Genomic DNA, 27,089 nt, shown 5'->3' on the forward strand with positions numbered 1-27,089 from the left:
GATTTCTTACTTTGCGCCCGCCCCGCTCACCAATCCGGGTCTTGTGGCCTCCGTCCGCCGGCTCTTCATTTTGTGCAGCTTTTCTTCCACCTTGCAAGACACAAACACAAAAGTCTCGCTGCACAGTCGCTTACGCTTGCTGTCGCTGCATGTTTGCACTCAAGGCTGCACAACATATTGGAAAGTCTGTGATATGGCAGTATTGGGCCAGACCATTGCATTGAGCAAAGTTATGCAAAAACTTGGGATGGAAATGAACTATTTGATCAGAATGAGGTCAGTTAGATGTTAACTTTAACTCGCATCAATGACTTGTCATCTAAAATAATTACAAATAGGCAAGAAAACATGGCGCTTGTTTCATTTGTCACATTAAACAAAATCTTTTCTTAAAATACACGTCTAACATACCACCATATTGCAGTTTTCCAATACACGTGCAGCCCTACACACACGTCACCATTGGTGTCCAAATGGCAGCCTATTTGCCACAAAAGGCCATTGGACACGGGCCACTGGGGAGCGCCAAAATACGACTGATCAACGGCATCATCAAATACTAAGATATGCTGTTTACAAGTCAAATCATCTGTTCAAAATTTCACTCAGACGCAGACATAGTCAGTGCCGGCTCTACGCAGGGGAAAGAGGGGGCAACGCCCCCTCAAACAGATGTCCTGCCCCCTCGAATCAAACTTATAGAAGTAAAAATCCGCTGATAGAAACACGTTAATCAGCCCCCTCTCTTCTCTCATGTCGGTGCAGTGTGTGTCCTCCCTCACACAGCCTGCTGTCAGGACTCCGCGCCCCTCCGTAAACATCCAATCACTGAGTATGCAAATGAGGCAAGACGCAACCAGAGAGTGTCACGTTACAGTCAGCGCGGTAGGAGTTGGAAGAAGCAGTAAAAACTCCACTAAACTCGTCGTAGCGACCCGTGATATAACTAATGATTAACGACAACTCAAATAATAGTTAATATAACATTCATATTATATGTCCCACCCCCTCTGAGAGATTGCCACCTTACTGTGGTCAGGGGGTTTGCGTGCCTCAGTGACCCTAAGAGCAATACCAGCAGAAGCTTTAATCTTCAGGTGGGACACCCAAGCTGGACAGGTCTTAGTGTAGAGGCCTGACAGAGTGCAATCCACTTCTCCAGGTTGAGATCTGGACACACAGCTAACAACTGCCGTGAAGGAAACACTAACTGTTAAAAATGTGAAAAAGAAAAAAAAAAAAGAAATGCCCCCTTCACATTTCTGAGTGCCCCCTCTTATGTGCATTCCTAGAACCGGCCCTGCATACAGTAGTAGTTTATCCTCATTTTTACTGTGTCAAGGTCAGGTATATCAAGACACCACATGAACGACCTTCAAAATGAACACACCGTTTTGTAGCAGTAGCACAAACTATTAAGAGCAAAATGTTGTGATTGATTAGAGTGTTTAATGAATTGGTGTCAAACAATTGGGAATGTGTTTCAGTATGCGGCCCTCAAACAGACGTTTGGACACCACTTGTGTGAATTAAAAACAGAAAAAAAACCCTCCATTTCACGCATTGAAGCTGCGCAGGTTGACGCCTCCAGGGAAGCGGGTCTCCCTCAGAACCTGGCCGCAGGATACTTCAGAGTGATGCCACAGCAGTCTGTCCACTTCTGATCAGATCGTGTCGCGTCCCGGTCGCCATCGGCAGAAACAGAAACCATGTCAGAAACCCAAAGAGCACCCCAAGTTGTAGGTCACGTGCTTACTTGATCACAGCGGCTAGCTACTCTAGGTTACCGTCGCCGGGTCGGGTCGTGCGTCCCACCTTTTGCGTCCAGCCTGCAAACGGCAGAACATGCAATGAGTTGTGCGCTGCTCGCGTCATTATGTCTTGAGCAGCCTCGACCAGCGGTTCCTCGTGGACCGGCTTGCTCCAACGCCGCCCTACACCGAGGGGAGAACAAAGGACGCAAGTACGACAGTGGTAGGTTAGAAAAAGACAAAATGTTACAAGTCTATGCAAAATTGGACATTCAGCTCCAAACTTTTGTTTGTCCATCGACAGGACGTCCTCCCCCAAATGCGCCATCAATGGCAATCCTCGCACAAGACTACGCTGCTCTGGATCCAGACAAGTCACAACCTCACCCACAACTACAGACCACATCTTAAGCAAGAACAAGCAGGTCCAACCATCAGATCCCCAAACACTGTCCACTCCTGCAACCTTTCCGTCGTGCACCCATCACCAAAGCGCCTCCCAGAGCTCCACACTGCCCCCTCCTGGTCACATGATCCTACACATGTCAACCTTTGCGTGCTGCACCCATAACCAAAGCACCTGCGTGAAGCTGGCCCCCCCACTGCCCCCTGCTGGTCACATGATGCCCACACGTCAACTTTTGCACACTGCTTGATTCTTGACTGGGTGTGGAATTGGTCCTTTCCTCATGCCATTCCGCTTCTCTTCCAGCCTGCAAATCATGCATCACCATTAATTGTGTGTTGGTAACTTCAATTGCCATGAGAATGTGCTAACCATAGATGAACTCAACTCATTTTTCTGTCCTCACTGAAACCTCCTCAAATCTTGCTTTTCGCTTTGTATCTAAGAAAGCCGCAGTGGTCATTTTACGGCAACAACAAAAAAAAAAAAGCCAATGTCAACAGAAATTGTGTACATAGTGCAATACAGACACGAATTAAACTGGTAGTTACGAGCGTTCCATTTAGCTGCAGCATCGTATGTATAGCACGAATGACGCCATAATGGTCAAATAAAATGTGTTCAGTATTACTCATCGGCAATACAAGAGTCTCAAGCCGGAACATTTTATCCGCCGTATACTTTTAAGCATCATACCTGCAGCAGGAGCTGCGCCATTATGACAGAATAAAGCCAATTAACATCTAACAAAGATCCTCAAAATTACTCATCGGCTGTTTATATTGGCAACGCAAGCGCAATAGTCGCGATATTTTCTTATCCAAACGCAACCTACCTCGAGTCCAAAGACGATCCAAGTTTGCAGTCCAAAATCGGCGGAGGTGAGCTCAGTTGTCCAAAGAGGGCAGAAACCGGAAGTAAAAAATGTTTGCAAACGTTTTTTTAGGTATGCGTTTTTTCACATAACGTTGAGTAGACCAATACTAAAAGTGGACGAATATTTGGAGCCGAAAAGTTTGGTTTTGATACGAATTTGCAACAATCTGTTCGGCAAAAAGCACATTCAAAAGTTGGCGTGAAAACGTCGAATAAAACACCAGTCAATAATCAAAAGAACCAAGAAACGCGGACAATTTGTCAAACATTTGCATTCAAACCCCTAGTAAAAACCACCCCGTGGGAAAGAAAAGAAAAAAAAAAAGAGCTGGCCAGCATAAAAAAAAACCAACCCAAAACATTCGAAATAATGGCACTAATACTAAAGAGCCCACCGTGCTACCTGCAGCAAATCAAAGTGAACTGTGACGTTACTGTGCTTTGCTCAAACGCTGTAGCGGTCCTCAAGTGTGAAAATCCTGCAACAAGCAAAAAGGCATCGTGAGAAACGGCAGCAAACGACAAACATTCGCTCGTGTGCACACCTACCTGCGAAGTGGACATTCAAGAGGACGCCATTTTGCTTCACCTGTATTTAATAACTCTTTTCGTGCACACCTGTCTTCAATTTACCTAGGGGCCTGACGTCACGTCCGCCAATCCGTGGCAACCTTCTTCTCCTGCTTGTGCAACGGCGCTATGCATACGAGCGCCACCAGGTGACCTGTTATGGTAGCTGCTTCAATTAACCCTGGAAATTAAAGTCAATGGGCAGCAACCTCGGGATTCCCGGAGGTTGTCACCGACAGACAGTGACACCATCTTACCACTAGGTGTATGCCTTCATACAAAAGAGGAAAAAAAAACATGTTCATTTTACGCTGGGTTACATACAAGTGAATTGGGGCACTGCCATCTTGTGGTAGCTTGGCGTCATTACATAACCGCTTCATAAACTATAACGTCAAAAGCTTGTATGTTTAATATCGTACGACGTACGTATTTATTTAATTCTGCTTATGTGATGATATTTTAAATTAAACAATTGTACAGTAAAATACTCCTATGTTTAAGTTCTAATAACCATATTGTAACTGAATTGAAATGACCTTTACATTAAAGAAAGGGCAATGATGAAAAGGAAATGGACATGTTCATTTTACGCTGGGTTACATACAAGTGAATTGGGGCACTGCCAGATGGCGGCTTGGCGTCATTACATGAACCGCTTCATAAACTATAAAGTGAAAAGCTTGTATGTTGAATATCGTACATATTTAATTCTGCTTATCAGAACCTTGCGGGACACCATGAATTGGCTTTTACATATAATTCTTTATTACTTATATTTACAAATTAGGACTTAAATCACTTTAGGCCAGCTCCCATATATAAAAAGAAATGCTCCAATCTGGCTGCTCAACTATCTAACCAGACAAGTAGAGAGATGAGGCCTTGTCTGAATCAAAAAGAAAGTCATTAGGCAGCAGATGTCTCCACAATCTTGGAGAGGAAAGGAAGATTGGATATCATAATTATCCTTGACACATGCAAATGAAGCTTTTTAAAGAGTAGGTGCAGCCACTTAAATTGACTGTGTTAGCCTATCAATCAAGATTGATCATATTAAATCTATTCGTGCCTGTAGTAGAAAATCTTTTCATGGAGTAACAAACAAGCTGCTGAGACTCATTTTCTAAATGAATATTAAGGTTATCCACTATAATTATTTTATTAACACTAATTGGCAAGCTGGATGAAAAAAATTAAAAAGCCAGAAAAAGGATGGAATTACACGGCTTAACTTCATTACTGTGTAATGTGCTCTGCGTCACATTTTATTACGTCTTTTTTAGTCCTGAATGTGCATGCGGTTAAAATCTCAGTCGGCATAGTAACACAAAATAGCATGTAATGTCCACACGAGGGCTCTCTTGCACTGTTAATGCAGCCTATCGTCATTGCTCTTGTGTTCTTTTGGATTGCGGTGAGATGGAGCAGATGAATTTGAGTGTACCATGAACAGGACCATGGACAGCACCACGGACATGTTGCCATTAACAAACATATTCAACACCTATGTACAATAGATTTATCAATATTTCGTTTTTGGTCCATCAGTAGGCTTTTTTTTCTTTTTAATAATATTTATTAATAATAATAATTATTATTATTATAGTGAAGAAGAGCAGTCCATGCATTGTTTTATGATAAAGCCACAGAATTCTGCATGTGCGTGTATGTTTACGTGCGAATGTGTACGCTGGCGTGAATAGGCAAATAGTGGCAATCATAGTGATGATGTTTCAGGAGGCTAGTAACTTCAGGGGCCCTCATATGACCAGAGGACCATCTGTTACAGTAGTTGTTCTTCATCTCATTAGACCTCTGTGAGGGCACCATAACCCCAGTTGCCACGCTGTACTGGTCAAGGTGTGTGTGCATGAGTGTGATTGTGTGTGCTCATACTTCAGCAGTTGCCCAGCAGTCCACTCTCTTGCGCGAAATTGACTAGGAACCCCAAACAAAGCCATGTGGCCCGTGTGTGAATAAAAGCTGTTTAATTTTTTTCTCTCTAAGGAATGACACACATTGGAGCGCACTTGGACTGCTCTTTGTCATTGGCCCTTTGTTTATTTTTCTATGGATATACAGTACTGTCTCAGAAAATTAGAATATTGTGATAAAGTTCTTTATTTTCTGTAATACAATTAAAAAAACAAAAATGTCATACATTCTGGATTCATTACAAATCAACTGAAATATTGCAAGCCTTTTATTATTTTAATATTGCTGATTATGGCATACAGCTTAAGAAAACTCAAATATCCTATCTCAAAATATTAGAATATCATGAAAAAGTATACTAGTAGGGTATTCAATTAATCACTTGAATGGTCTGATTAACTCGAAACACCTGCAAGGGTTTCCTGAGCCTTGAAAAACACTCAGCTTGGTTCAGTAAACTAAATGACAAGTATGGGGAAGACTGCTGATCTGACTGCTGTCCAGAGGACCATCATTGACCTCCTCCATTAGGTGGGTAAAACACAAAAAGAAATTTCTTAAAGAGCAAGCTGTTCACAGAGTGCAGTTTCAAAGCACATCCACAAAAAGGCAGGGGGAAATGTGGCAGGAAACGCTGCACAACCAAGAGAGATGTCCGCAGCCTGGTGAAGAAGAGTCGCTTCCAGAATTTGGGGGAGTTTCAAAGACAGTGGACTGAAACTGGAGTCCAGGTACCAAAAGCCACTGTTCACAGACGTGTCCGGGAAATGGGCTACAATAGCCGTAGCCCCATGGTCAAGCCACTTCTGAACTCAAGACAACGGAAGAAGCGTCTGACTTGGGCTACGGAAAAGAAGCACTGGACAGTTGCAGAGTGGTCCAAAGTCCTCTTTTCAAACGAAAGCAAGTTTTGTATTTCATTTGGAAGTCAAGGCGCCAGAGTCTGGAGAAAGGTTGGAGGAGCAAAATCCAAGTTGCTTGAAATCCAGTGTGAAGTTCCCACAGTCAGCGATGGTTTGGGGAGCCATTTCAGCTGCTGGTGTTGGTCCACTGTGTTTCATCAAGTCCAGAGTAAATGCAAATTTTAGAGCACTACATGCTTCCGTCTGCTGAAAAGCTCTATGGAGATGATTTCATTTTCCAGCATGATCTGGCACCTGCCCAGTGCCAAAACCACCAGTAAATGGTGTACTGACCATGGCATTACTGTCCTCGATTGGCCTGCCAATTCCCCTGACCTGAACGCCATAGAGAATTTGTGGGGTATTGTGAAGAAGAAGCTGAAAGACACCAGACCCAACAATGCTAAAGGCCGCTATTGAAGCATCCTGGGCATCCATAACACCTCAGCAATGCCACAAGCTGATTGCCTCCATTGGTTGCAGTAATCCGTGCAAAAGGATTCCCAACCAAGTACTGAGTGCATTAATGGACATTTTCAAATGTTTGATTTTGGTTTGCTGATTTAAATCTTTTTTTTTACTTGGTCTGAGGAAATATTCAAATTTTTTGAGATAGGATTTTTGAGTTTTCTTAAGCTGTAAGTCATAATCAGCAATATTAAAATAATAAAAGGCTTGCAATATTTCAGTTGATTTGTAATGAATCCAGAATGTATGACATTGTTTTTTTAATTGCATTACAGAAAATAAAGAACTTTATCACAATATTCTAATTTTCTGAGACAGTCCTGTAGTCACGGCGGACTACACGTGCCCATTTATCTTTCCGCATGGAATGTGCACACTCAATATAAATGATTTTATGCCATGCAGTTCATATGATTAAAAAAACATTCAAGTGGACAATTCTTACTAAGACCTTTCTTAATTCAGTAGCTTCCAAATGACATTGTTGAATAGACGATATGTCACGCTCATTTTGTTTCTGGCATTTAAATTCGTGCATCACGTCTCCTGCTAGTTTGACTGGATTTGCACTTTTTTTCAGATGTTCTATTTTAAAAATGCGTAAACATTTTCTTTCTTCAATCAATCAACATGGAAATGTTGGGGTACCAGACTCCTCCCCTCTTCACGCAGGTTAGTCAAGTTAAGCAATGTTGACGCTCGTAGAAAGGTCACAAATAAACGGCACAATTTGAGAGCTGTGATTACAATTCATTTTTTAACTTATAAAGAAATGTTTGTCTTCGTAGCAGGACAAAGAAACACAGGAGTGGCTCTGGAGGTCTAAAACCTGTTTGGCAAAGACAAAACACCATTGATAGTTTATTTTGGTGTGCAAGTTTTGATGATTGGCCTTAAATTACGCAATTAATTTTGTAAACATACAAAATGTTGCGGAAATTCATTTTAAGCGGTATGTGACATTTGGCAGCAGCCCCGGTACTTTCAACAGTGGCACAAGACTTTCAAGTTTTTAAAAGGATTGCTCGTCATCGACGCCCACAGAAGCCAAACTCGCAAGTCCAAAGGTAACTTCACACAATTTGACATCATATTTTTTCAAACTTAATTTGCTTTGTTAAGATCTACATTTTTTCTTTCAACATGGTCACATATACATAAAGCCCTTTTTATTTATTCAAAATTTGAAGTATTTTTTTCATTTTTGCAGAGATGGCATTTGCTCTTTCCTCGTTGTTCCTCCTTTGTGGGATCGGTGGGGTGTTGACCCAATCTGTAAGTGAAAATCTCTTGTGGATTTAAATATCATATTTATTTATTGCTGTCTTCTGTAGTCTGATTTTCACAAATGTGCTTCTTCACAGTTGAATGAATTCTGTAATTTCGAAGGTTAGTACAATAACTGCCTCAATGATACATCATATTTTTGTTGCGTCTGAATTTCATAACATTTTAGTGAATTATCTTGTGTTTTTTTTCTTTCAACAAAATCTGCAGACAGCATCTGTCCTAATGGCTGGATTCAGTTTGACTATCGCTGTTACTCCTACCACGCTCGTGAAAGGACGTTTTTAGATGCAGAGGTATAAACAACATTATGTAATTCTGGAAAAATATCTAATGACTCAAATGAGTGAAATAATAATTATTTTTTTATACTCTTTTTTTTTTTTTTCAGAGCGTCTGCAACGTTCTCGGTGGACATCTGGTCTCCATCCGCAGTTCCTTTGAAAATGATTTTGTTCTTGATCTGCTTCGGAACGGTGGTAACGATAACGTAGCCTGGATTGGACTCCATGATAAAATTTCGGTAAAGCATCGGGCCGGTACAAAAGTTGCGATAAATTCATGTTTCTTGTCTTGTAATTTTTTTATAAGTCTTATATTATGACTCATTAAAATATGAATTTCAGGATGAGGACTACATATGGACTGATGGCACCATTGTGCGTTTCACTGCTTTTCGTCTACAACCTGATGTCAATGGAACTTGTGTACAGATTTTTTCAATTGGTAAGTAAAATCCGAGATTAATGTTTGCGATGAAAATAATTCTGTTAAAATAAAAATTCACATTTAAACATGTTTTTTACAGAGGGATTTTGGGTGGATGCACTTTGCACTGCGACGGCCCCTTTTGTTTGCAGCCAAGATATTAACTGTGGCTTCAAGCGTGATGGCGGGAATGGTTTCAGCCGTGGTTTTGGCCATCGTGGCTCTGGTGGCCGCTGATAATCTGTCAATTCACCATACTGTCTTCTGTCGCAATGTATTTCCCTAATCACGATGATGCAATGCAATGATAAAATATAAAATTCTAGTTTTGTCTTTTTGTTGTTGGTCAACTATTTTTTTTTTTTTCATTTTAATATTTAATTCCGGCTGTGCGGAAGAAGATGGATGGATTTTCATATTTGGTTTGTACGATTCCTATTTTTTTTTCCCATCTCAGAGACACGCACAACAAACTCACCTATTCGCCGGCACATTCGCACATTTGTTTCTTCAGTTTTTATTCTAGAATATGCACACGTGGAAAAAAGATGAGGACAACGTGAGCGTACGCCAGGTGAACAAGCGGTGCTCCACAAATCACACAGCCAAAAGAAGCGCTGACCGACAGCACAAACAGGTCCCGGGCACAACAGACACAAACGGCGCCAGCCTGAGACGAGCAGCACACATTTAAAGGTACCAAGAAAGATTTTTAGTGGCGCCGTGCATGCACGCGGGCGGTCGAGAGCAGAGCAGGGCAGGGCTGAAAGATGTGCCTTGGAAAAAATGTGCATATGGGCTTAAATGTGAAAGGCTTCCTTCAAATTTCTTCCCCAGTTGGTTCCCATGTAAACTTTCCCATTTGAAGCATCTTAAATTGCAATTCCCCGCTTGCATTGATGATGGTTTAACAGTCGACGCCAGGAGGCTTGGCCAAGTCAACTTTGGTTTCCTACGACAGACGGACGGACAAGCCCCCACCCCCCACCGAGGCAGCCGAGTGAGCTTATGGCTTTGGGAGAACGCGGGAGTGGCTCACTCACGACGCTCGTTGCGGAATGATTCCAAACGTAACGTACCTTTTGGAGCGGCGCTTTGGGGGGGCTAGAGCGTGCTGCTGAGAATTTCCGACACTTGGGTGTTGGTCTGGTCGTCCGAATCGGCGTCTTGTCCGGCCGCCCCTTCCGACCTTCCCACGCCCTCATCCGTGAAGATCCTGCGCACGTGGGGTCTCTGCTCTCGAGGGCGCCCCTTGCGGCTCGCCAGGTCACAGTCCATGCGGCTCACGTGGGTGGCGCCCTGCGACGGCGGGAGGTCCGGCTCGTGCTGCTTGGTGTAGACGCCCTCAGATAACGAGCCCGTTTCCTGGCTGTGTCCCCTCAGCCAGCGCTGGGGCCCGCTGAAATACTGGCCCCGGTTGCTCCTGGAGAGCAGCTTGCGCTTGGAGGGGGGGTTGGGGATGCTGCCCTCCCGCTGGCTCCTGGACAGCGGGGGGGACGGCGACGTGCGGGGGAGCCGGGCGAGGGGCGGGGAGTGGGGCGAAGCCCGGCCAAAAGCGGCCAAGTCTTTGCACTGCGAGGGCGAGCGTGGGAGGAAGGCCGCCACATCTTTGGACTCGTCTGGGCCTAGCGACGGGGGTAGCTCGTTCACAGCCAAGGCGCTGCACCCGGACAAGCAAAGATGAGCAAGGAGCTGGGCCATTTGTCGTCTGGCTGGAATATTGTCTGGCGTGATTTGAGTTGGATTCAAGCAGTGCGGGACGCTAACCTGAGCTCCAGGATGTGCAGCACGTCAGGGGCGCTCCCCCCCAGCGAGCGCAGGGCTTGCGAGGAAAGCGGCTCCGCCTCCCGGGGGCTCAGGGCGTCGCTGGAGTCGTAGTCGCTGTCGGTGGGCAGGAAGACCTCGGACGAAGCGTCTTCGTCCCAGCCCGGCGGCGAGTCTGCAAAAGCCACAGAACGCTCGTCCGTCCGTCCAACAAGAACCTCAGAAGATGCCGCTGCTCACCGCTCCTGCACGGCTCGGGCGACGGCAGGTAGTCCATGGCGGAGGAGGTGGAGTCGGTCTTGCGCTGGCCGCTGGCGTGGCTGTCCGTGGCGGGGGCGGCGTCCACCAGGCAGGTGACAGGCACGCCGCCACAGGGCTGCTTGTAGCGGGCGGACTGCAGCGCCTCTGTCAGCCAGCGCAGGTCCCGCCGGCTCTCGTCCAGCTGCTGCCAAAGAAAATAGCGGCGTGAGCGGCCGCGCCCCGTGTGCCCGTCCAGCCGAGGCGGCTACCTGGATGTAGTCGAGAATGAGCCCATGGCGGCGCTTGGCGGCGGCCACCTCGTCATCCGTGATGGCCTCCCGCAGCGCCTGCTGGGCGATGAGGGCGTCCAGGTCCAGCACGGTAGACAGGCGGCAGTACAAGCTGATCAACTTCTCCTTGTAGCTGCAGAAGTGCGCTGAGGACATGCCGACACGTTGGCGGCCGCGAGCGAGCCAAACCAAATCCTGCCACTACTCAACGCTGACTCGGCGGCGCTTACCCAGCTCAAACATCTGCAGCGGCAGGTGCAGGAATCCAGCCAGCGGCGTGTAGGGGTTGGGCTGGCCGGGGGCCGAGCAGACGTCATCGGCGGGCGGCAGCAGCAGCAGGAAGCAGACGCCGTGGCCCGCCTCCACCACTTCTTGGCTGTATAGGCGGAAGTGGCGGGCCTGCCCGCAAAAAAGGCCGCGTTGGCGCACTGCCCGAAGTGCCGGCGAGCGAGCGGACTGGCTGGCGTACCTGCTGCACGCTGAGGTTGAGGTTCTTGAGCAGTGACTTGATGGCTGTCTGGAGCTCGTAGTAGAGGAGCGGCGCGTGGCTTTCGGGCCCGGCCTCCTCGCCGCAGTCATCGCCGTCGGTGGCCGAGAGCGTGCGGATCCAATCCCACTCCTCCCTGGAGACGGCATCCATCCGTCCGGTCGGTCGGTCCCAGCCACATTTGACAGGTCACGAGAAGAGAGTCAGGGAAGCGGCACGCTGGCCTAGTGGCTTGATTGCTTGCCCGCCCTGCCGTTGTCATTCCATTTCTTGTCTATACATTTGTGCGCTCCCTTCTTTTCCTCCCTCCTTGCTTACTGCGTTCGCTCGCCTCTCTTTGCGTCTAAACTTCCTTCCTGGCATCCTGAAGTGACAAACGTGACAAGATCTCCAGACGGAGCCCGGAAAGCCGGCGCCGGCCCGAGACCCACCTGGACACGTTGGCGTTTTCCCGCACGCGGACGTGACACAGCACATTGGGGTTCCGCTGGGAGACCAGGACCCGGATCTGATCCACCGAGCTGCTGAGCTTCAGGTAGCCCAGGTAGAGGCCCGGCGCCAGGCGCTGGCTGCAGCGGCGCTGGTACGCCACGATGTCCTGCGCCGAGGAGAAGGACAAAAAAAAAAGGGGCAATGTCTCCCACCGCCGCCGCCATTGCATGGGAGGCCAACGTGCTCACCTGCAGCGTGATGACGAGGATGTCGAGGGCGTAAGGTTCCTCGGGCGTGGACAGGGACTTGCGCTGACTCTGCACTTTGGCCACCTGCACCCACTTGCCGCTGAGGAGCGAGTGCTGGCCGTCGGCGTCGCGCGCCGTCACCAGCAGCACGTTGCCGTGGCGATCCTTGATGGGCTCATAGTGGACGCGGCCCAGGTCGTGCGTGCCCAGCAGGTTCTGCAGCTGCCCGGCGGCGCTCAGCATCTTGTGGCGCGCCTGCAGCGTGGACGAGGCCGACGCCGCCGGCGCGCTCTGACGGAGCCAGCGCACGTCCTCCCACATGCACGACAGCTGCGACGCAAGCGAGCCTTTGGTCAAAGCACGGAGGGAGGCGACCGGCAAAAGATAGCGGCAAAGCACTACTTGTGTCTTAGCGCAACTCTGGGGGGCGAGTCATGCATTTAGCGCCGGGCGCAAGGCTGACCTTGGTGAACCACAGGAAGTCCTGCATAAGGGAGCTGCCGTACGAGTCGTCCACCTCCACAATGGGGATCTGCTCCTCGGCCGTCACTAGCAGTTTGTCTTTGTGGTAGAAGATGGCCGCCAAGTAGATGCCCCTGAAGTAGGCCCAAATAAGCCTCGCGCTCCACCGCCAGATGAACGTCCCGATAAAGCGCAACGTCAGCGGAATTACTGATCGTTTTGGTGGTGAGCATCAAAATGCTCAGGCCTTCCCGCCCGCTTGTGCTCGACCTTTTATAAAAGGGCAAAACAAACCTTTTCAGTGTCTTCACAAACTTGTTGGAGGAGTTGAAAAGATGTTTGAGGCTTCTGGACACCGACTGCTTCCTGCTGGAGTTCTGCAGCTTGGAAGCATCTGCGGCACAAACGCAAGCCCAGAACATCTTCGGCAAAATTCACTTTCTGCATGCTTGGAAATGCTTCGGGCAAGCGCGAACCGGTGCTGACTGGCGCTGATCCGAACGCCGGCTCACCTCCGCAGCAGTCGTGCGCGTGCGTGGCTCGGACTTGCTGCAGGAGGCGCTCCATGGCTTCCGTGTGACCGCGCCGCCCGGGCTCCTGCCCGTTGCTCTCTCGCCAGTCTGATGTCAAGAGAAGGAAAGGAAGAACAAATATCAAATGGCTTGATGGAGAAAACCATCAGCTCAGTCTCGTGCGCCTTTAGTGGCTCTCCGTCCGCTTTCCATCTGTTCCACTTGGACATTAGCGGAGCGCAATAACAGACGCCCACGCACTATGGCCCTCTCGGCACACACGTGAGCAGGCGCGTAGGCGAGCGCAGACGCAGGCGGAACTCGGCGGCTCGGGGACGTACTGGAAGGAGCGGCAGACGGCGGCAAGGAGCAGGCGGGCGGCCCCCAGCCCTTCATGTTGCAGGCCGACACTCGCACAAAGTACAGGCGACCCTGCGGCGGGACCACGGCAAATGCTCAGCGCCTGGACGGGCCCAGAGGCGGGCAGGCGGGCGGGGTCTCCAGCCTTAAAACGGCTCGGTACCGTGGTGAGGCCGCTGATGGTGCATTTCAAGCTCTGCAGGTTCTCCAGCAGCATCTCTCCGGCCAGCAGGGAGAAATCCTTCAAGCAGCTCCACTCCACTGCAGACACACACACACACACGTAATTGGTTCATTTGTCCTTTGATTTGAAATCAATAGTCCCCAGCGACAATGGCGATGAGGTCGTTAACCTTGCAATTACTCTGCTGCGGGCAACTAAACGCCAGCGAACGTCAGCAGACACGCTTGTTCGTAAAGCGCCACCCGTGAGCGCTCATATTGCTGGTGTTGCGCAAGACGCCCCCCAGCCTACCTTTGTACTTGGTGATGACAGTGGGTCGGAGCTGCTGCGGTTCCCGGAAGGTGACGGTCAGCGTGGAGCTGCTGCTGACGCTCAGACGGACCAAGGTGGGCGCCTCGGGGGGGCCTGCGCGCAACGCAAGCACGCTTGAGCCTCCGCCCAGCATCTTTGAACATGCGCGCGAGCATGCGGGTCTCACGTGCGTGCCGCAACGCGCCGCTCATGCGCTGGTAGAGCTGGCGCCTCCGCTCCCAGGCCCTCAGCTGCTTGTCATCCGGCGCTTCGGCGACGCGGCGCTCCGCCTCGGCCTCCAGAGCCACCAGGTGGACCTGGCGCTTCTCGGCGCTCACGGCTGCAAGCGCACGGGCCGGCTCAGTCGGGCATCGCTGCCGCAAAGCCGGCTTTGCGACGGCGTTTGAACTGACCGTGCGGCCCCTCCCTGGCGCCGGCCTTGAGCAGCAACTTTGCCACGTGCGCGTTGTCGCTCATGACGGCCACGTCGAGCGGCGTCAGGCCCCGGGCGTCGGGCGCGTTGAGCTCCAGCTCCTCGACCGTCAGGCGGCACAAGAGAAGGCGGACCGTGTCCGGGTCCTGCTGCTCCACCGCCTCAAAGAGGCACTCGCTGCCGCCCTGCATGGCCTGCACACGTGGTGTGGCATGGTTATCTTTGCCGGCCTCCCGCGACACGTCAGACGAGCGTCTGAATCGCCGTTGGATTATTTGGAGCGCCAACTGACTTGATTGCTATTTGCGAAACGTTGAGCCGTTGCTTGGAAACAAAATGATTTCTTTTGTCCCCGAGCACGTCTGGCAAAACGTAACTTAGCCAATCGGAGAGGTGAAATGAGGCTAAAGAAAAAGACAAGCGCTGCCGTTTTAATTTGAGGCTTTTGGGCCATTCCCGGGAAGACGAGCCCCAGACGCGAGCCGGAGGGCATGGCAAAAGGCCGGGCGGGCTGCGAGCGGCTCACCGAGGCCTTGCGAAGGCGATCCGTCTTGCCCGAGAAGGCGGAGTCTTCGAAGGACGACGTGCTTCCTCGCAGCTTCTCCGACAGGTTGCGGTAGAGGCGCTTGGCAGCGTTGGGGGAGGCCGGCCCGCCCGGGACCTTCTTGCCTTGGGACAGCTGCAAGTTCTGCATCTGCTGGGTCATCGCGGCCGGCAGGCGTCTGCAGGCGGGGAGGGGAGGGCGGCCAGCTCAGTTGCAAACCAAGCAACGCTGCGAGCTCATCCCAACGTTCACATCCGCACAAGACGACGCAAGTCTGGTTGAAGCGCCGCTGCCGCTGCCGCTGGTAACCGTGGCAACAGTGGCGGGCGGCTTCACAGCGAACGCCAAGCGCGCATTTGACTAACAACTGACACGTGGCGGCGGCGGAGCGTTTAAGTGTTAGCCGCCTGAGCTCATCCGAGTGACAGCGCCTGCTCTCGACTCAAAAGCTGCGCTCAAGTCAACGTCGCCAGTCATCCGTTGATCTCGGCGGAGGGCTCACCTGTCCAGGCTGAGCGAGGTGTGGGGGATTCCCGTGTAAAACTCCAGGTCCTGGATCAGAACATCTCCTGCCGCCGCGCGCCGGTTCCACCTCTGAGCCAGTCGCGAGAGCTTGCCGTCCGACCTGCCGACAAACGCAGACAAACGGCCGGCCGGCTTGAGATGAGATGAGCAAGTTGAGCACATTGCAGACTTGCAGGCAGCACAAAGACTTCAAGGCATTTCTTTTCAATCTCATGACTTTTAGGAAACCGACGTCAGAACAGCGGCGGCGAGCATACTCACGGCGGAGAATTTCTAAGGCGGCGAGTCAAGCGCCCGAGCGCATCTCGGCGCGTCGCGCAGATGTGGCGCCCTCCGCCGCGCCGCGCCACGCGTGGGCGGGCGCACGCACGCTGCCGACAACGGCCGCAAACCACAGCAGAGGCCAAGACGGGCGTGATGAGTGGCGCGCAAGCGAGTGAGTGTGCGTGCGTTGAGGAGGAGCAGAAGCAGAGGACAAGAGTCGAGCGGGAGGAGGCGGGGGAAGAGGAAACGTGTGCTCTGTTGCTGAAGAGCGAGATGAAGCGCACCCAGCGGATCAAACAAACAAAAAAAAAAAAAAAAAAAAAAAAAAAAGGAGGTCAATTCCAGAGGAGAATTGGCCTCAGGTCAGAAAATCATTTTGACTGACCAGAGGGGTCAAATTAATTGAGATGCCGTTCATCCCTTCCAGCCTGATGAGCGAGGGCAGTGGTGGAGCCAATTGTCATTTTTTGGACATTGCTGCTTGATGCTCATGCAAAGTTGTCAACTTTGGGATGGCCAAGAGCCAACACGATGGCGCGTCTCCAAAGTCAAAGCGGACTGCAACAATGCAGGTTCCCGCCCCCGCTGCAGAGGACATCAAGCGCTAACAGCAGCGCTAACAGCAGCGCTAACAGCAGCGCTAACAGCTAACAGCAGCGCTAACAGCGGTGCTCAGCGCTAACATCAGCGCAAATGGCTGCGCAAACAGCAGCGCCAGCTGATTGGCTGCGCAGTTTCCATGACTCCCATTGAAAGTAACAGGTGAACACCGGGGGGGGGGGGGGCTCCCTGAGCAGCATTATGTGAAAATAAAATCCAGAAAGATGCTGCAAATGCCACATCACCGTGGAGTCGCATTCCATCATTTCTTTGCTTTTTGCGCTCTTAGTTGCCGTGCATCTTGACATCGCAATTGGCCACGACTCACCATTCTGTCGGAAAGCCAAAGCCACCGCTTGCATGACTGCGTGCGTGCACGTTCGCCTTCTGAACCGGCACCTTTGGGAGCGTGACAAAATTACTCACATCAATCAAAGGTGGCAGCGGTGGCAGCATCAGCGCCTGCCAAGGTGTTGCACCAAGCCGCGCCGACACCATTTGGAGCCGCCTTTCCCACTTCCGCAAGTCAACAGCGGCAGCAAATTCAAATGTTGGAGCGCCGGCCGTCAAAACAGTATGCGGCCTATTCGGGGCGTGCTGATCAAGATCCTGTCTCGCGGTCGTTGATTCATCACTCAGCTCCGGGCGGGGCGGAAAGGCAAAGCGGCAGCCGACGCGATAAAAGGAGCAAAGCGGCGGCACTGTACTTAGCGTTGCAGCCATCGCCATGGTAACAAGTAGCCAGAGGCTAGAAGGGACTTAATCAAAGGACCAAAGTTGCCAATGCGGCAACTGTCAAGCGGCCAAAGGAAAAGAAACAAAGCGGTACTGCAAAAACTCATGGACACTTAAGGGACGCTTCATTCGGGACACCAAGAGTCCAATCATTCAGTCCGGAGGCCGCAACTTACTTTTTTCTGGAGTCGAATCTACTCGGCGTTCCCAGACTCTGCGGAAGGCACACAAGAGAGAAAGACGGCTTCAGAAGCACGTTCACGGTTGCTGGATTTGATAAATTTGATAAAAATTTTGCATCGGCCAAAGCGGACGACGCCAGCCATACAGGTCAAACGGCGCTCCATGTCGCAAAGGTGAGGAGGAGTCGAAGCTTTGGGGGATTTTCCAGGCGGCCTGTATACGCGTGCGTGCATGCGTGCTTGGGAGCTCCGTGTCAGCGCGCTACCTGCGTTGCCGGGAAATGGATGACACGCCGCGACGGCAGCTTGCGTTGCTAACCGGGTTGCCTTCCAAAACGTGCGCTCAAGTGAAAACCATGTCAAGTGCAGGCCACGCTCAAAAACAAAGCTACATTTTTGATTTTGAAGCTCCGTTAGCTCTTACATCACGGCACACGCCGAAGATGCTCTTTTGGGCAATTCCACACAGTTTATCTTCAAGCGCTGGTGGCTGGTACGACGGCTGCAATTACGGCCTTGCTAATTGCAGCTTGTAGTGTTTGGCAGCGTGGTAGGCGCACCACATCCACAACATGCTTTGCTTTCCATTGTCAAAAATGCGACGCAGCCAAAGGAAAGAAAAAGACCGCGCTCGCCAGACGAGACCACACGGTTCACTTCATCCCCAATTTCGGAAGGTACGACAAAGCTAACATGTGCCTTTGGTTGCCTGGCAACGGCCGCCAAACACCCCAACGGCCTTTTGGCCCCAAGTGAACACGAGACTTTGAGCCTCCCGATTGGCCGACGGGCCACTCTGCCGGTTTGGTGCTTCCAAATCTAACACGAGGCCTCTGTGCGCTCAGCCGGTGACTCACGTGGATGTTGCGCAGCAGCTTGAGGTGTCGTCGCTCGGCGCCGGCCGGCCGCAGCAGTCGCTCGTCCGCCGACAGCGTTTTCCTGACGGCTGCCCGCTCGGCAGCCCCGCCCCCCCGGGCCGGGCGCCGGCCCCTCGCCGCTTGGGCCGGGCCGTCCTCCTCCTCTTCATCAGGCTCGGATGACAGCAGGGAACCTGGACAGGGGAAACCGGAGACGGCCGGTGTCACTCAACGCGCTCCGAATGGAATGAAACTGATCTTGTTCGACTTAACAACTGCTGAGCTCGGGAATTCATTCCAAATCAATCGTGGCCCTGCGCAGAAAAGTTGGAGCAACCTTTTGAGAAGCGAGTTGGACATTTTACCTTCAATTGCCGATTTCCACTCTCAAGCTCAAACGTTCACCAGATCTGTCAGATTTCAAAGGGAGGTTTGTCTCCCTCTGCTGGACAGATGAGTTACCAAAAAAAACACCAGCACAACTGTTCTTTAGGGCAGTGTTTTTCAACCGGGGTGCCGCGGCACACTGGTGTGCCGCAAAATATTGTCAGGGGTGGAAATTCTCCAATTTGTGCGCCTGTGCGGTGTAGCGCCCGGCAGAGTAATCATATCTTCCATATGATAGTTTGTGTATGTTAATCGTGTACTGTGTCTCGTCACCGTGGGATAGGGGAAACGAAATTTCGGTTTCTTTGTGTGTCTTAGCATGAAGGAATTGACAATAAAGCTGACTCTGACTCTGATATCAGAAGGTGGCAGCAGCAGGTAGCGATTTGCCTTTTGCTTGCAGACGAGAAAATTGGTGACGCATGGATGCAGCGGCAGGTATATTGGATGCCTATGCAGGTAGCATTGACAGTGACGTTGTCATTGTGGATAGCGAGACGAGTCGATAGTGACAGTGATGGAGAAGTTTTTGAAGAGAAAAAATGCTGACACTGTACTCAGCACACACTGGTGTGCCGTGAGAGACGTTCAGCTGTGCCGTGGGATTGTCAAATATTAATTACGGAGCGCATTGTAAACAGGATCGCCAAACCACTGGTCAGTTCGCGCAAGGCCTGGTCAGCCACTTGCTAAATCGTGCATGCGTGGAGAATCGGAGAATCTTGAGATTTCATATTGTGTCGGTCTGATTGTATTGCATCGGCACATATTCAGTTTATGTGTGTGTTGCTGTGTGCTTTTGCTAACAGTGACAGACACTATGACGGTTGTGGTGCGTTTGTGGTCCAATGGAAATCAGAGCATGCAGTTCAACCGGAGAACCTGGATTGGTTATTTTTCACATACATAAAATAAACAGTCAAGTCGAGACACCTCGACTGTGATAGCCACTCAGCTGCTGTCAGAACAGCAGAGCGTCTTTAAAAGTGACTTTGTTCTTATTGTTGCAATATTTATAGACCTAGTCTAAAACAGTAAACAAAATCACGTTGATTCTTTTATTTTAATCACAATCACTTTAAATAGTTTATTTCTTACACCGTCTAAAACCTTTTTAAAAAACTGTCACTTTCCATCCATCCATCCATCCATCTTCTTCCGCTTATCCGGGGTCGGGTCGCGGGGGCAGCAGCTTCAGGAGGGACTCCCAGACTTCCCTCTCCCCAGCCACTTCATCTAGCTCATCCCGGGGGATCCCAAGGCGTTCCCAGGCCAGCCGAGAGACATAGTCTCTCCAGCGCGTCCTGGGTCGTCCCCGGGGTCTCCTACCGGTGGGACATGCCCGGAACACCTCCCCAGGGAGGCGTCCAGGAGGCATCCTGATGAGATGCCCGAGCCACCTCATCTGGCTCCTCTCAACGTGGAGGAGTAGCGACTCTACTCCGAGTCTCTCCCGGATGACCGAACTCCTCACTCTATCTCTAAGGGAGAGCCCGGACATCCTGCGGAGAAAACTCATTTCGGCCGCTTGTATCCGGGATCTCGTTCTTTCGGTCACGACCCATAGCTCGTGACCATAGGTGAGGGTAGGAGCGTAAATCGACCGGTAAATTGAGAGCTTTGCCTTTTGGCTCAGCTCTCTCTTTACCACGACGGACCGGTACAGAGTCCGCATTACTGCCGACGCTGCACCGATCCGCCTGTCGATCTCGCGCTCCATCCTCCCCTCACTCGTGAACAAGACCCCAAGATACTTAAACTCCTCCACTTGGGGCAGGATCTCATCCCCGATCCGGAGAGGGCATTCCACCCTTTTCCGATCGAGGACCATGGACTCGGATTTGGAGGTGCTGACCCTCATCCCGACCGCTTCACACTCGGCTGCGAACCGCTCCAGTGAGAGCTGGAGATCACGGCCTGAAGAAGCCAACAGCACAACGTCGTCTGCAAAAAGCAGAGACGCGATGCTGAGGTCCCCAAACCGGACACCCTCAACGCCTCGGCTGCACCTAGAAATTCTGTCCATAAAAATTATGAACAGAATCGGTGACAAAGGGCAGCCTTGGCGGAGTCCAACTCTCACTGGGAACGAATCCGACTTACTGCCGGAAATGCGGACCACACTCTGGCATCGGTGATACAGGGACCGAACCGCCCTTATCAGTTGGCTCGGTACCCCGTACTCCCGAAGCACCCCCCACAGAACCTCCCGAGGGACACGGTCGAACGCCTTCTCCAAGTCCACAAAACACATGTGGACTGGTTGGGCGAACTCCCATGCACCCTCGAGGATCCTGTTGAGGGTGAAGAGCTGGTCCACTGTTCCACGGCCAGGACGAAAGCCACACTGTTCCTCCTGAATCCGAGGTTCGACCTCCCGACGGACCCTCCTCTCCAGCACCCCTGAATAGACCTTACCAGGGAGGCTGAGGAGTGTAATTCCCCTGTAATTGGAACACACCCTCCGGTCCCCCTTCTTAAAGAGGGGAACCACCACCCCAGTCTGCCAATCCAGAGGCACTGTCCCCGATGTCCACGCGATGCTGTAGCGACGTGTCAGCCATGACAGCCCCACAACATCCAGAGCCCTTAAGAAATCCGGGCGGATCTCATCCACCCCCGGGGCCTTGCCACCGAGGAGTTTTTTAACTACCTCAGTGACTTCAACCCCAGAGATTGGAGAGTCCGCCTCAGAGTCCTCAGGCCCTGCTTCCACAATGGAAGGCGTGTCGGTGGAATTGAGGAGGTCTTCGAAGTATTCTCCCCACCGACACACGACGTCCCGAGTCGAGGTCAGCAGCACGCCATCTCCACTGTAAACAGTGTTGACGTTGCACTGCTTCCCCCTCCTGAGACGCCGGATGGTGGACCAGAATTTCCTCGAAGCCGTCCGGAAGTCATTCTCCATGGCCTCGCCGAACTCCTCCCACGCCCGGGTTTTTGCCTCAGCAACCGCCGAAGCCGCGTTCCGCTTGGCCATCCGGTACCTGTCAGCTGCCTCCGGAGTCCCGCAGGCCAAAACGGCCCGATAGGACTCCTTCTTCAGCTTGACGGCATCCCTTACCGCCGGTGTCCACCAGCGGGTTCGGGGATTGCCGCCACGACAGGCACCAATGACCTTACGGCCACAGCTCCGGTCGGCCGCCTCAACAATGGAGGCGCGGAACAAGGTCCACTCGGACTCAATGTCCCCCGCCTCCCCCGGGACGTGGGAAAAGCTCTGCCGGAGGTGGGAGTTGAAGCTCTTCCTGACAGGGGATTCCGCCAGACGTTCCCAGCAGACCCTCACAGAACGTTTGGGTCTGCCAGGTCGGACCGGCATCTTCCCCCACCATCGGAGCCAACCCACCACCAGGTGGTGATCAGTTGACAGCTCCGCCCCTCTCTTCGCCCGAGTGTCCAAAACATGCGGCCGCAAATCCGATGACACGACTACAAAGTCGATCATCGAACTGCGGCCTAGGGTGTCCTGGTGCCAAGTGCACACATGGACACCCTTATGTTTGAACATGGTGTTCATTATTGAAAATCCGTGTCGAGCACAGAAGTCCAACAATAGAACACCGCTCGGGTTCAGATCGGGGGGGCCGTTCCTCCCAATCACGCCCTTCCAGGTCTCACTGTCATTGCCCACGTGAGCATTGAAGTCACCCAGTAGAACGACGGAGTCCCCAGAAGGAGCGCTCTCCAGCACTTCCTCCAGGGACTCCAAGAAGGGTGGGTACTCTGAGCTGCCGTTTGGTGCATAGACACAAACAACAGTCAGGACCCGTCCCCCCACCCGAAGGCGGAGGGAGGCTACCCTCTCGTTCACCGGGGTGAACCCCAATGTGCAGGCGCCCAGCCGGGGGGCAATAAGTATACCCACACCTGCCCGACGCCTCTCACCGTGGGCAACTCCAGAGTGGAAGAGAGTCCAGCCCCTCTCGAGAGGGCTTGTACCGGAACCCAAACTGTGTGTGGAGGCAAGTCCGACTATATCTAGTCGGAACTTTTCTGCCTCGCACACCAGCTCGGGCTCCTTTCCAGCCAGAGAGGTGACATTCCATGTCCCAAGAGCCAGCTTCTGCAGCCGGGGATCAGACCGCCAAGGTCCCTGCCTTTGGCCGCCGCCCAGCTTGCAATGCACCCGACCCCTTTGGCCCCTCCCACAGGTGGTGAGCCCATGGGAAGGGGGACCCACGTTTCCTTTTCGGGCTGAGCCCGGCCGGGCCCCATGGGCGAAGGCCCGGCCACCAGACGCTCGCCTTCGAGCCCCGCCTCCAGGCCTGGCTCCAGAGGGGGGCCCCGGTGACCCGCGTCCGGGCGAGGGAAAACGTGATCCATTAATTTTTATCATCATAAGGGGCTTTTATTTAAAAAAAGGAATACAATTTAAAGAATATTTAGTATTTATTTCTATTAAATTATTCAACTCTCCATACATATATATATATAGGAATAGGACTTTACGTCTTTCGTTGTAATATAACAGATTTTAATATAGGAGCATAACAGATTTTTGTTGGCGGTGTGCCACGAGATTTTTTCCAATGAAAAGGTGTGCCGTGAATGAAAAAAGGTTGGGAAACACTGCTTTAGGGAATAGGTTTTAAGCGAAACTTAATGTCTTCTTTTTCCAAGAAAAAAATGTAAACAACAAAAGACAAGTTTTTTTTTGGGGGGGTGCAATGGCTAAATTAAGGCCGCAAATCTCACAGGATTCTCAAATGTAATTGCCGGATGCAGACCCAATTGGCCCGCAGACTATGGGCCGCACTTGGTCCACTCCCGACCAGACCGGAAAAAAAGAGTCTTGGCACAAGTTTTGCCAAAGATGCACAACAGGAAACTCATTAACGTTCCGACAACGGGTGGTGCCGACGAGCGCCGTGAGCGACACAGGAAGTCTCTGAGCATGCATGTTTGGACTCAACATTCTTCAGTTGTCCACACATCCGCTTTGACCTTCAGCCCCATTGAGACGCTAACACGACCCCCCCCCCCCCTCCTTCCCATCCCGCAAGACGGGCATTTGGATAAGCAAACCGAGACGGTTCCTCACTGAAAGATGAAGAATCAGGATTCAACAACTAGCATGCTGATTTGACCCACCTGCGGACTTCCAGCGAAGACCTCCGGGACCGGCGGCCAGACGGCGGCGCTTCCCGATGCTGACGCCGGCGGCGGGCGTGGATGAGAGGACGGGCGGCGACATCGGGTAGGGCGTCTCTTGGCCCGTGGCGGCGGCCCTCTCAGCCGTCCTGCTGGAAAGTCAGTCAGTTGCTTCATGTTGTTGACATCCGACACGGAGTTGTGTCCATTATTACGTCCGTTATTATGTCGATGATGCTCTGTCGTAATCTGTCGATTGGGACTGTGAAGCGGATCAAAGTTTGGGAGCGCATCTTAGTCCTGAGGCGTTCGTGACTCAATGTCAACTCTTCACGTCAGCGAGCGTTTGGGGGAGTCCCGTTTTTTTTCTTTGGCTGAATTCTGAGCCTGAACTGGAGATAAAATGCCACGAAGGAGGGAAACTCCAGCCATGTTTTTTTTGTGGGTCAGACCGCCATTTGAATGCTGCCTCAAAATATTGGCTGGCCGAGCGGTTGCGAAAAGATGCGTCACGCCTTCCTACCTGGCGTCCGACACTGAGTAGCTGCGACTTCGCCATGAGCGCCGCTCACAACTGCTCTTTTGTTTCCTGCGCAGGACAAAGTTCAGCAGCTCGCTCCAAGTCAACATGGCAGACGGCGCTGTTATCAAGTGGGAAGGCGGAACCAACTGCATGGGAAACGAGACCTTGGGAAGATGGCGGCGGCAATGGCGGCGCTTATCAAGCCATCAGCTCTTTGTGGCAGCCTGAAAAGAAAAGGCAACCAGAGCAGGCGCCGTCGCCACCGCCTGGATCCCGCTAAATATATTCACGTAGGTCAACGGGTCAAGAACACTCCGCAGGCTCAAACTAACAACTAATAGAAACGTTTCAAGTTGGCCGGGCCGGGCCGAGGAACGGAGCGGGCGTCATGACATGTCAGTCGTGTGACCCAGTCTGCCAGATTTCAAGTCACCTTTTTTTTTTTTTTTTTACCTGTTAGCCGACGAGGGCGAAGGGGCCCGGGCGGAGTCCAAGAGTCTGGGCAGCAGCAGCGAGGAGGGCATGCACAGCCACGTCTCCAGGTCCGACAGCTTGGAGCAACTCAGCATCTCCAGAACGCTGCTCGGCAGAGGACGACAAATTTGGTCGAGCCACGCCACGGAAAGCGCCCGCGACCGACGCGACTCCAAGGTACCTCTCCTCTCCCGTCGCCTGGACGTCGTCGTCATCTTTGTCGTCGGCCGCTCGGAAGACGCAGGAGATGCGGGAGTCTCGCGAGGACGACAGCGGGCGGGGACTCTCAGAATCCACCGACATCTTGGCCCATATCTGCACGCACAAGAAGAGCAGCAGGGAGCCGGCGCTGGGTCGGTTGCTTATTAGCATGACAAGTGATTGACGCTTCAGGAAAAAACTGATTTGATCAATATATAACGTCATATGTGATTGTTACTTTTTGCCCCGCGGTTGGCTGGCAACCAGTTCGTCGCCTGCGCCTAAGACTGCTGGACTAAGCTCCAGCACGCCCGCGAACCTCGAGAGAAGTGCTTCGAAAGATGAATGAATGAAAAAAAATCAGCACAAAAAAAAATTCCTTGTATCTCCGATTCAAAACATGTGTTGACGAGCGGAGTGAACGACACGTGCGGTGCGGCATGAGACGTACCCACGTGGAATGACGTGTACCGGCGTGCAGTGACGAACTTGGCAAGACTGACATCCAAGACAAGCTGAGTTTGGCTGTTTTTTTCTTGGTGTCGTTTAACGTCACCGTGCAACTCCGCGTGCAGTTGCTACTCGCGCACTTTCGTCAACCGTAAACTGGCGTGTGACGTCAGGACGTCAAACGACGTACGAGGAGCCAGTCAGGTCTCCAAGACAAACTTTCAAAACTTCGAAACGTCTTGCGACATTAATCCTGTCGAACGTTTCAGAGAAATTTGGAGCGAGCTAGCGGTTCGGAGCCGAGCGGTTCGGCTTGGAAAGAGCTGCCGCTGCTGCTTGTATCTTTCCTTACCGTCCTGCAGCGGCGTCCTTTAGTCGGCGTCCTCGATGCGGCTTGCCTGCCTGCTCTTCCCGGAGCTCCAACATCTGCTCCGGCTGGGCTGTGGCCTGCTAACGTGTCTTTTGTCCTGCCTGCTCCGAGTAAAACATCCCCAAAATTACGGAGCAGGCTCACATTTCATTGCGGTATCTCCGCCGCACGAAGGCTTGCCTGGCCCAGGGCGTCCCAGTTGGGCCAACAACATCTGGGGGCCCGGCCCGCGATGATCCCGCCCACACGGCGGCTAAGCCAAGCGCACTCTTCGGGCTCTTGGCCAGCCGCAGAAACCGCCGCCGAACACAAGTCAAACGGCCCAAAGTGGCTCCTTGTGTCGCACGCTTGCTGCAAGAGTTCAAGTCCAAGTGAGCTGGAGCAATGGAGGGGGGAGGCTGGAAGGGGGGGACGGGACGACAAAAAGACACTTGCGAGGGAGAGGATTCAAGGAGGGGAAAGACGCGTGCACTTGGAGGTGCAAGGACACTTGGCGGAGAGCTGGGGAAAAGTGGCATGGAAAAAAATGAGCAAAGTAAAAAAAGAAATGAGAGAAGGGAGGGGAGACGAGAAGATTCTCGTTCCCAATTGCTTTGAAGCTGAAATGAGGAGTGGGCGGGGAAAACCGGCTTCAGCCCAACAGATCAAATCTGACAGGAAAGACGCGCGCGTGCGCAAATAACTTCATGTCCAGTCATTACTGCTTCCATTCAAATTCTTTCATTCTTATTCGTGCGTCCCCGCTGTGCTGCCATTCAGATTCCCGATTATTGTTTGAGCACGCATTCACGACGAGGCCCCTCCCCAAGTGCATAGGTGGGCGTCAAGTCCAAATGTAGGATTGCGCACCTTGAGTGTAGTACCGCCACTGGCCATGCAGGCAGCACTGAGCAAAGAGCAAAAAAACATGGAAACTGGTTCTTCCCACACGTACACACACAGCATAGTAGCAGCAGCTGTTCGAAGTTTTATGCTCATTTTTGTTGGCCCAAACCAGAGACCGATTAGGCTTTTTTTTTAATTTAAAGTGGGTCTTTGGCTTGCTGCATGGCTGCATGCCATGTATACGTCCTCTCGTCCGAGTCCACCGTGCGGGCCGTGACGTCACAAAGCCTATCCAAGTCTTTGGGTGTCGTCAAGCCCTTTGTGACGGTCCACTTTATTCTGTGCTGCGTGGGGGCCGCCGGTCCATATAGAAATCAAAGCTGCGTGCGTCCGTGCGTGGTCTCTCATTCCTTGCATGCTCTCGACCATCTCTCCTCGCAGAGTCACGC

General features: G+C 51.8%; 2 protein-coding genes across 6 annotated transcripts; one reads left to right on the forward strand and one right to left on the reverse strand.

The window, feature by feature from the left end:
• The first annotated feature begins 7,910 nt into the window (after positions 1–7,910).
• LOC119138346 (snaclec CHH-B subunit beta-like) lies at positions 7,911–9,231 on the forward strand. The gene is made up of 7 exons (XM_037278370.1): positions 7,911–7,978; positions 8,122–8,186; positions 8,276–8,300; positions 8,409–8,494; positions 8,590–8,721; positions 8,825–8,924; positions 9,007–9,231. Exons 2-7 carry the CDS (start codon positions 8,124–8,126, stop codon positions 9,141–9,143), a joined length of 543 nt encoding a protein of 180 aa, XP_037134265.1. The 5' UTR covers positions 7,911–7,978; positions 8,122–8,123; the 3' UTR covers positions 9,144–9,231.
• A 168-nt stretch (positions 9,232–9,399) lies between these two features.
• On the reverse strand, positions 9,400–27,071 carry ankfn1 (ankyrin repeat and fibronectin type III domain containing 1). Of its 5 annotated transcripts, XM_037278049.1 has the most exons (25): positions 25,798–27,071; positions 24,976–25,109; positions 24,774–24,899; positions 23,798–23,949; positions 18,317–18,510; positions 17,454–17,491; positions 15,656–15,778; positions 15,136–15,331; positions 14,590–14,803; positions 14,364–14,516; positions 14,177–14,290; positions 13,865–13,962; positions 13,683–13,773; positions 13,342–13,449; positions 13,124–13,223; positions 12,831–12,963; positions 12,368–12,697; positions 12,119–12,285; positions 11,670–11,823; positions 11,431–11,599; positions 11,180–11,346; positions 10,911–11,115; positions 10,674–10,845; positions 9,986–10,572; positions 9,400–9,576 (listed from the first exon to the last, which is right to left on the reverse strand). In XM_037278049.1, exons 2-24 carry the CDS (start codon positions 25,095–25,097, stop codon positions 10,011–10,013), a joined length of 3,888 nt encoding a protein of 1,295 aa, XP_037133944.1. In that variant the 5' UTR covers positions 25,098–25,109; positions 25,798–27,071; the 3' UTR covers positions 9,400–9,576; positions 9,986–10,010. The 5 variants fall into 5 exon arrangements, with proteins under 5 accessions (XP_037133944.1, XP_037133945.1, XP_037133943.1 ...); XM_037278050.1 differs by having other exon boundaries at positions 9,400–10,572; positions 10,911–11,112; XM_037278048.1 differs by having other exon boundaries at positions 9,400–10,572.
• Between the last annotated feature and the right edge of the window lie 18 nt (positions 27,072–27,089).

Source organism: Syngnathus acus, chromosome 19 (genome assembly GCF_901709675.1).
Source record: "Syngnathus acus chromosome 19, fSynAcu1.2, whole genome shotgun sequence".
In the NCBI taxonomy this organism is placed as follows: domain Eukaryota; kingdom Metazoa; phylum Chordata; class Actinopteri; order Syngnathiformes; family Syngnathidae; genus Syngnathus; species Syngnathus acus.

Bases quoted from the DNA above. Each gene is read 5' to 3' on its own strand.
- ankfn1 (XM_037278049.1), bottom strand. From the start codon at position 25,097: ATGTCGGTGGATTCTGAGAGTCCCCGCCCGCTGTCGTCCTCGCGAGAC. The intron at 14,517-14,589 runs GTCAGTTCAAAC...GTGCGCTTGCAG, and splicing joins CGCCAGGGAGGGGCCGCACG to CCGTGAGCGCCGAGAAGCGC. The intron at 10,846-10,910 runs GTGAGCAGCGGC...TGGCTTTTGCAG, and splicing joins GCCCGAGCCGTGCAGGAGCG to ACTCGCCGCCGGGCTGGGAC.
- LOC119138346 (XM_037278370.1), top strand. From the start codon at position 8,124: ATGGCATTTGCTCTTTCCTCGTTGTTCCTCCTTTGTGGGATCGGTGGG. The intron at 8,187-8,275 runs GTAAGTGAAAAT...GCTTCTTCACAG, and splicing joins GTGGGGTGTTGACCCAATCT to TTGAATGAATTCTGTAATTT. The intron at 8,722-8,824 runs GTAAAGCATCGG...TATGAATTTCAG, and splicing joins GACTCCATGATAAAATTTCG to GATGAGGACTACATATGGAC.